Source organism: Cryptomeria japonica, chromosome 11 (genome assembly GCF_030272615.1).
Source record: "Cryptomeria japonica chromosome 11, Sugi_1.0, whole genome shotgun sequence".
NCBI classification, from domain to species: Eukaryota; Viridiplantae; Streptophyta; class Pinopsida; order Cupressales; family Cupressaceae; genus Cryptomeria; species Cryptomeria japonica.
The window spans coordinates 599280938-599291240 of NC_081415.1; the positions used below are offsets into that span (position 1 = coordinate 599280938).

At 30.7% G+C, this 10303-nt stretch overlaps 1 protein-coding gene across 1 annotated transcript; it reads right to left on the reverse strand.

The window, feature by feature from the left end:
• Positions 1-5178: 5178 nt before the first annotated feature.
• Positions 5179-6883, reverse strand: LOC131057095 (AAA-ATPase ASD, mitochondrial-like). The gene has a single exon (XM_057991282.2). It carries the CDS (start codon positions 6843-6845, stop codon positions 5382-5384), a length of 1464 nt encoding a protein of 487 aa, XP_057847265.2. The 5' UTR covers positions 6846-6883; the 3' UTR covers positions 5179-5381.
• Positions 6884-10303: the final 3420 nt, after the last annotated feature.

The window sequence follows — 10303 nt, forward strand, 5'->3', positions numbered from 1 at the left end:
TCATGACGACGCCACTGCAGCGGTCATGGCGCAGTGGGTGAGAGCATGCAATTATAATGCGATTGGTTGTTACTCCTTCCGCGTGCATTTCTGTTTCAGTAGGTGCTTACCTGGTAAGATAAGACAATTACGAATTGCATTAACTATGCATTCTGTCAAAAGAAACGCCGACCAGTGACTACACTAGGACGAACGCGTGAATTGGTAAACGATAAAATTATTAGTTTTAAAACCTTTTAAAAACTTACTATTAAGTATTTAGAGGTTTGAAGCTTTCATTTTTTATTATTTCCTTTATTATTAAAATATCATTTATAAATAAAAAATTAAATCGTGAATGTATGCAAAAGTAATTTCACATTAGACCATTTTCTTTAATATTCAAGGTGTATTTCAATTTTTTATTATAAAATATAAGGGAAGTTTTAAGAAGACTAATAGGGCTTGAGAGTAAATTTATTATTTTCAATTGAACTAAGTTTCTCTTTTGAAATGTTCATGGCCTTTCAAGATTCTACGGTAAACAAAAGGCTCCTAATTTTTTCAGTAATTTAATATTTTATTTAATTGTCATTATATTGATACCTCAAATCCCTTGTTATTGATACTGAGGGTGTGTCTAGATTTTTTTTAATACCATTATGATAAAAGATACAATGCAGAAGATTAATTGTTGACTCATTGCTACCATAATATTCTTACTATCCTCTTTTCTTATACCTAACTCCTGTAAACATTTTTTCTTTTTTTTTTTTGTTTAAGATAAGTGCTATCATTTATGGGGATAGCTCCCTATATTGCTTGAAATCATGGAAATTACATACGATTATAGATACATAAACATATCAATCCCTCTGTGCACATATATCCAACATTACATAAAAGAACCAAAAAGTTATCAGCCCACTTTTACCCATATATACCCTGCACTTATACCGACACTATCCATAAATTACACATGCCCCCCGATGGCTTGATAGATCACTACAGCAAATTCACCAATACCAATAGCACTGCGGGTGGAATTCTCCAGGAGCCACCAATCGTTCGACTCGGTTACCCTTCGGAAGGGTTCCAAGTTTCCATTAAAAACCGCGCACCTAAAAATCTCCCGTGCCTCAACTCCCGTAAACATTTTGAATCGGTGCAACATGAATTTTCTTAATAGATCAAATACTTTGTGGTTGAGTGAACTACTTATTTTGATATATTACAAGAATAATCTAATAGGATTCCAAATAACTTGAGGCCTTGTATAACTCTTCACTAGCACATTATGAATTTGGATGTCATGAATAAAGAATAATAATAATTTTTTTTGGTAATGATTACTTGAAATTAGATTATACACTCAAAACATAATTTTTCTATTCTAAAATTTTTTAGTAGATTTTAACTTTTCTCACCCAAATTTAACTCTTGCATTCAAGAGCAACTCAATCAATGAACATACCAAATTTCATTTATAAATGAAAAATTATTCAAAAAAATTATTTGGAATTAAAAAAACTCGAAAAAAAAAGTGAGATCCATTATAATTTAATTTATTGACATGCATGCAAATGTAAGTAAAGAGTTTAAAGAAATTATTTGGTATTTTGAATAGTTTATAGGACCATATGATGAGAGTATGTGGACCTAGATTAATAAGGGTTCATTCTTAAAATATGGTTATCATATGTGCATAGAGGAGGGTTCTTAATAATTATTATTTGTGTCTATTTATAAAACTTCAACTAATTCTCTAATTGACACTTATAAGTTTGCACATATAAATTCATACATGAATGTCCCTTGCTTATCATATAATAAAGTCTATATTTTATATAGACTTATTAGATGTTTATAATGCCACATTATTAACACTACCAACCATATTTTATAATCTTTTTATGTCCATTAATTCACTAGTATCACACCATTAAGAGGTATGCATTTATCTTAAACCTAATTTTCAACATCACTTTCATGTAAGCTATATTCTCTTAGACTAAAATATAGGCAGTTATGACCAAGGGTGATCAAGGGTGAAGAAATAATAATAGGAAGGATTGGGCTCTCCATGGAAAAATCTATGTTTATTATGGAAAATGGTCAAAATATTAGGGTTTATGTCTTTTGTCACTTCTCTAAAACATATTTTTATTATATACAAGATAATTTGGATGGATGTCAAACACAACCAGAGACTTTTTCTAGTAATGAACAATTTTTTTTTTTTTCTATTCTAACTAATATATTATAAAAAAATTTATTAACAATAGTTTTCATAGACTTTCGTTAATCATGGTTTTCATTTATTTTTCTATACATTTTTTATATTCTTATACAACTATAACTTGTAATACATAGTTATATGTCTATTGTATTGTATGTGTATATAAAATTGTATGCATAAAAAATATTAAATTCAAGGAGTTCTATTTTCATTTTATATATGTGTGTGTGTGTGTGTGTGTGCATTTTGTTGATTATAACTATATATGAGATTTTTTGGTTGAGGTCTTTTGGGTGATTTTTCTTGGTTGATATGTAACCATAATTTTTTATATTGTTGTATATGCAAATTTATAAGTGTATAAATGTGTTATAAACTACACTTATCATAGTTTTAGAAATTTGACTTAATCTAACATCATCATATTGTAAGTGTAGTTACTCACCCATAGTGTGTTAAGAGTGTCAAATTACCATAAACAGGAAAAATTGAGTCTTAAAAATTTGAAAATGTCATTTAATTTTGATTTCTACCATATTTCTATGCGTCTTGAACTTTTAGACTCTAATACATACTTACAAGCTTCAAACTTCTAAACTCCAAGGCATCTCTAGACTCAATGAGACTTCTAAGATATAAAATAGGTCTCTGACCTTTTAATGTCCTATTTATTTTTGGATTCCACCATATTTATAGATCTAGGGCCAAGATATTGGATTTTTAAACTCTAACACAGATCTATAGTACTTCAACATTTTAGAGACTATTGCATAAATCTACATCAATCCAAACTTTAAAAATCCACAATAATTTTGCACTTTGCAAAACATATATGGTCTATGTCATGTCACTATAGCACCACTTGGTCTTTGCCAACAACACCAAGACCTTTGTAATACTTTAAAATGGTGATTTTTTGCATAACTCAACACTGACATTTTTAGTATCATCTATAATGATGAAAGTTAACAAAGGGAATCATGGATCCCTTGGATCTATATGTAGCATTATTAAATATCATATATAACAATAAAAACAAAAAGATAAATAAATAGGAGGAATATTTTATTCATATAAAAATAAATAAAGTAGTATAGATATCTTAAATACATATATCTAAATAAATGTCGAGAGATAAATTATTTTATTTACTACATACATATCCTACTTATTTTAGAAGTACCATAAATTAATAAATATTAATATTTTTATGTATAAACCACTATCAAATTTAAAATAAGAAGTAAGAGTTTTTGTTAACAAATTTGTGTCATTGCACTCTATCTCTTAGCATTAGTTATCACTTTCCTTTCTCCTTTATTTTATTACTTTTAGGCTCCCCGAAAGTATTCCTTAAGTCTACACAATTCAGTCTTCTCACATCTCCATTGTCCTTTCATTTTTTTATGTTTTCTTAATAGCCTAAACTTCATCATTCCTACTATAGCTTTGTAATTTGCTTAATTTTAAGCCCTCCTCTTACTCTACATCCTAAATGACCTTTAACCTGACCCTTTTTTCCAACACTTATCTAGAAAAGCATATTTTATGAAAAAAAAATTCACAAGCCATAAACTGTAAATTGATTTAATGTGCACAAATCAAATTCAAGCATTAAATTTGTCATATCAAAAACATTATGCGAAAATAAAAAATTGAAACCAAATAGGGTTCATCCTATAGTGTGATGATTAAATGGTTGCATTGTTAATGGTGCAACCAAGGTTGAAATCCTCGCTTGGCTCACATGGCGTTCATGCTAGTTATGGGCTATCATTATGGACATGTTGTTGGTGGCAAGAGATATAAGGTAGACATGTTGGAGGATGTTCTGTTGGTGGAGGAGAGACAAGAGGAGTAATGAACAACCAGGTGTTAATGCCAAGAAGAAGAAGGATGACCGAGTGTCAATGTTGGGGATGAGGCCCCATGTTTGTGGCCTCACCTAGAGCTAATGCCATCCTCACATTTGTTAGTGTTAGTGTTGGGTCGAGGCCCCCCATTTGTAGCCTCACCCAAAGCTAGGGCCAGGCTAAAAATCCTAATGCGTTGATCCAACTATATCGATAAAAAAAAAATTGAAACCAAATTATTTTTTTATTAAAATTGACAAAATAATTTTAGATTATCTTCCAAATAACTCTACTTTTTCTTAATCTTCTACTTTAAAATCCAAATCTCCAAATTTATATATTAAAGAAAAATTGTCAATTTTTTTTTAAAGAAACTCCAACATAATATTTATAAAAACACAATATTTGATAATAAAAAATTACAAATTCAATTGTACTTAATTGCTTGATAATCTAAAATTAAATACGTTTGAAGAAAATTATTACTGAAAAGTTTGGTAAATCGTTCATAATATGAGCAACGTTATAACTCTGAGTCGCCATCAAATTTTACCTTTCTTACCACATCTGACTCATGAGTTTACTGCCTTTAAACTATATATGTGAACACACTTACATTGACATCCACAATTTATTTATATTTGACGGTCAAAAATTAAAATGTAAATAGAGACGATCAGATAAAAAACTAAAATAACTCTGTGATGTGGTAAGATGTCACATCCACAAAGAAAATGTAAGAATTGCTTGTGTGAAACGTTCGGGAGTGAGCTTCACGGAAAGAATGTCGTTGAACTTACGAGAGAAGTTACGTATCAATTATTTCAAATGGTTTTACACTTGTAAATAGTTACTGTATAATTAAAACGCACAGAGCAGATCTGATCGAGTTATTTTAAATAAAATATTAATAAATTTTTAATATAAAAATAAAAATACATAAAAAAACAACTGATTATATATAAAATCCGTGAATTAAATATGAAATTCTCCCAATTATATATGAAATCTGTCAGTTTATAAAAATTCTTCACACAAAGCTTTCAGAAAAATTTAACGGATTAGGAAAAATTTCTTTCTGTACCGAATAAAATTAGAAATTAAAACCATACACTAATAAGAACAACGGAGTTTAATTATTAAGCTGCATAAATAGGGATTTTATCCTAAAAACATATTACAAATTATTTTTCACGGGGGTGAGTTTTTCCTTATCATCGACGGGAATAACCAAGCACGGACTAGTACTATCTTAAGAAACAAAACATACGATATTTACTCCAAATACATTCCTACTGTTCTGAAAATTTTCAATTTGAACAGGAATCTTCACTTATAGCAGCCGCCGAAGGAGTTTCCTCTGAATCGTCGTCTACACTTTCAGTCGCCGGCGAAATTTCATTTTTCACGGCAGCCTTTTCCACTATAGGCCGGCGCAGAGCCTGAATCAGCTTTTCGAGAGCAGCAGTTGGATCGTCACTCGCCCTCATCAATTGCTCTGTCACATCTGCCGGCGTCATCTGCGCTTCTCTCATCAAAACCTCAACTTGTTCAAACAAAGGATGATCTTCAACAACACCAAGATAATTTCGAGCGAGAACTTTAAACGCAGGAAAAGTACAGAAAGACAGATGAATGTGCTTATCCATGCGCCCCGACCGAAGAAGCGCAGGGTCCAGCCTATCAACATGATTTGTCGTAAAAATAATGATTCTTTCGCTGCCGCAGCACGACCACAAACCGTCAGTAAAATTCAAAACCCCAGATAAAGTAACCTGACCTTCTTCACTTTCTTTCTCATCTTTGGCAGGGTTTTGCTCTTCCTTGCTCTCTTTCTTCACCTTCTTTTTCCGGTCCGTCAGATCCAGCGAGCAGTCGATGTCCTCAATCACAATAACAGACTTATTCGTAGTCCCGATCAAAAGCTTCCTCAGCTCATTGTTGCTCTTAACCCCAGTTAATTCTAGATCATAAATGTCGTACTCGAGAAAATTAGCAATAGCAGCGATCATACTCGATTTTCCGGTGCCGGGCGGGCCGAAGAGCAAATACCCCCGTTTCCAGGCACGACCGACCTTCTTATAATACTTTTCCCTCTGAGAAAACTTTGTGAGGTCCTCCATTATGTCATCCTTTACCTCGGGGTCAAGAGCCACGGTTTCGAACGTCGCAGGGTGCTCGAAAACCACCGGCGTCCAAACGCGGTTTCTGTCCTCGAACGAATCCGATTTACCACCTTTGTTGGTGTAAATCTTGCGGTGCCGGTTCCTCAACTCCATAATTTTGGCCTCTGCAATTACATGCGGCAGATAGGATTCAAATATCGTGGCTTTGTCCTTCTTGTGGAATGTGAGCTCGAACTGGCGCTTTTCACCACAGACGTCATAGGGGAAGCCAGACTGCTTTAACTCTCTGCTACGGAGACTCCACCAGGCTTGGACGCCGTGAAATTCGTCCAAGATTTGTTGGCTTTTGTCCATGGTGTATGTAAATGCCTTGGCATTTTTGGGCCTGCTGAGCTTCAATCTGGCGGCACCGGAAGATGATCTGGTGCTCAAATAAATCTGCACCGATTCGTAAACATCGCTGACCTTGAAACCTTCGTTCTCCTCAATGACTAGAATGATGTAGAAAGACAGAAATCGTGAGAGCCTTCTGAATAGCTCTCTGAAATATTCTAAGATTTCGGGAGGGAGGTACTCCCTGGCCATTGTTCCCATGAAAAAAATGGCAGTCGTGAGCGTCCCGACATTCAACCACGTCTCCATTGCCATTCTGTAGGATTGGCTGAGAGCAGAGCTCACAGCAAAAGAATCTTTATAGCAAAATGAATACCGCCAGAGTCATAAAGACACTATCAATATAGTCGGTACCCTAAAGAAACATCTGGGTTACCGACGTGAGAGTGTCCAATTGTAATTACACTTAGTACCACCTACCAATGCCTCCTTCCTCGTATTTCATTTTCAGCACTTGGTAAGGACAAGGAAATTGCATAACGTACTTTGTTGACTAGTGCCAGTGAATAGCCTTTCCGTAGGTCAAGAGCCGTACTAGATTTTATTCGGATTAGTTGACAGGAAAGCTTGTCAGTAGTTTCCCAGCACGCTCACACACCTACCTATTACATAAGCATTTGACGCTGAATAATAACTAATTAAAATTAAAAAATTAATGATAAATGACTGTTAATTATTACTAACATATTTATCTCTAGATAAATCTATTTAAAATATGATGAGATATCTATACAACTATTTTTATTGTATTTTTATATATTTACAGTATTTTTTTTTCTTTATTTTTTTTTTTAATTGAAAAGGTTATTTTACTATTATAATAAAAAATACATATTTGATAAATAAAATATTAAATAATTATATACTTTAAGTATATAAAATATAAATTAATAAATATTTTGAAATAATTAGCATTTTATAGTTTATTGAAGAGTTTTTTAATTTTTCAATAACAATACAATAAATTATAAAAAAAAAATTGTATAAAAAATATAAAAAATTCCTTTAGTTTTAATGTGATAAGTTATTTTATTTTTATATGATTATTATTTTTAATATTTATCTAACAAATTTACAATAAAAATAAGTCTTGAAATGATATTTATATTTACGTCGAGAGGCGTATTATACTCACATAATAGATTGACAATTATCATGATTAAAAACCCCCTATGATTAAAATTGACATCCGTACCCATCATATTGTATGACACTCGTCATAATTATAATTAGTTTTACTATTACTTAAATAAAAATAATTTAAATATCTTTAATCCGGTCAACCACTTATAATAAGTTTTTAAGTTAAATATTTAAATTTTCTATTATATTACTCATATATAACTAGAAATCAATAAAATATTTACTAGATATTATTCCAAGTTAATGTAAATAAAATAAAATAAAATAAAATAATAAATTAATTTAAAACAATTTAAAACAATTTAAATAACTTTAATCTAGTCAACCAGTTATAAGATTTCTCAAATCAAATATTTAAAATTTTCATTATATTACTCTATATATAAAAATAGAAATCAATAAAATATTTACTAGATTTTATTTCAAATTAATGTAAATAAAATAAAATAATAAATTAAATTAAATAATTTAAAATAATTAATATTAAAATAAAATAACTTAAATTAAATTAAATGACTTAAATGAAAATAAATGAAATAGATTTAATGAAATAAAATAATTTAAATCGTATTAGATAAATTAAATAATTTAAATAAAAATAAATAAATTAAATTAAATTAAATAACTTAAATGAAAATAAATTAAATAACTTAAATTAAAAAAAATATTAGGGTAAGTGCAAGGTAATGGGTCACAAATTGGCGGAAGTCCGCGCATTGGAAAACGCCCTCTTAGAAACGGGGGCCCATTTTCAAAAAATGAGGACCCGTATTTGCTTCGGGCCCCCGAGGCAAAAAGTAGCGGGGGCCTGAGGCGAAACTAAACGGGCCCCCATTTTGTTCTCAAATGGGGGCCCGTTTGAAAACGAAACAGGGTCCCATTTTTAAAAAACATGCCCCCATTTTTAAATCCGATTTTACCCATTTTTTCGGGTGCATTATGTCATTTTTGGATTGTAATGGTAATTTTAGAAATGGGCCCCCATTTTCAAAATGGGGGCCCATTTTGTGGAAGTTGATTCCACAACCTGCCACTTGCCTCGGGATTAGGTCCGGGATAGGTCTAGGATGGCCACACTTGAGACATGGACCTGCAAATTCAAATCTCCATGAGTGAAAGCACAAATATGAACTTCTGAAATAGTTTACGTGCCTCTAATTAAAGAATTTTTATACGAAATTAAAACCCATTTCAGATTATACTGTCTAGATTCTAAATATGTAAATTTATTTTAAAAATTGATTATTTTAACTATTTTTCATTTAATTTATACTAAATCGGGTGCATAAACTTGAAATATTAACTAGTTTTGTTAATTTCATAGCTTTTTTATTTTAATGAATTTTGAAAAAAAAATTATATGTCATTAATCTACACAAAATTCTTTTTTATTTAAAAAAAGGTTAAGTTTACGTCAAATTATGTGGGTCGTACACGTCAAATTTTTAAAAAGATAATTATGGTCATTAAAAAATTAATTAAAATTGTTTTTTTGGAAAAAAATACAAAAAATTGTTTTCATCAATCTTTAGTGTGTTACAAACCATATCCCAAAACAGTTTGAGAAAACAATTTTAATTGTGCCAAAAAGCGTGGGTCGTACACATGCATGGTATGGTCCTGAAATGGGCCTTTTTAAAACATAATTTTTAGAAATCCATTCAAAAAGTTATTTTTTGTTATGTGGGTATTAAAATAAATTACATATTTGGAAATAAGACTCAGAGGGCTATCTTTTATATTACTGACTTTTTTCAAGATTCAATCTCCAAGTGTTTCAAAATTTAAGCTCAAATTAGACAAAACCTGAAAATCAGGAAAAACACTTCCACTCTTTGGCCAAAAAGTGGACTCATCTTCTTGCACTGACCCATTATATGTAGTATTGTAACAAGTTAGAATCAGTTTTATATTTAATTTTATTCGACTACATCCAATTATTAATGCATGAAATTAAATAATTTAAATAAAACTAAATTAAATAGGTGGTCTCCATGTCTAGTAAATTAGTAAAGCATGGTTGTACTTAGTCTAGTAAACTTGCAATTATAATAAGAGTTCTCAAATTAAGTATTTAAATTTTTCATTATATTACTCTCTCTATATAAATAGAAATCAATAAAATATTTAGTAGATTTTTTTTTCAAATTAATGCAAATTAAATAAAATAAAGAAAAAATTAATTTAAATAATGATAAAACCTATACTGAAAAACTGAATTTGAGATATCATTAGAAATCTTAAAATCTCCTCTTACATGCTCGTATGTCAAATTTTGTGATACTTAGAAAGCTTGATACTCTTCTTTGGAGAGCACCTATCTCCTCCAAACTTGATGAAACATTAATATATCCAAAAACTCCTAGAAATAGTGTCACAAGAGAGACTCAAAATATACGCGGGTTTTTATCTCTATATCTTATCACATCGCCATGGTCAAATATTGTGCTATCATTTTCGATCCACATTTTCTAATATGCACAAAGAGGTGTCCAAGGCGAACCAGCATAAACAACCAAGGGGTTTTAAAAATACAATGCTACAACACTAATATTTACCAGTTGTTACAT

Excerpts from the sequence above, each read along its gene's own strand:
- LOC131057095 (XM_057991282.2), bottom strand. The coding sequence starts at position 6,845 with ATGGCAATGGAGACGTGGTTGAATGTCGGGACGCTCACGACTGCCATT.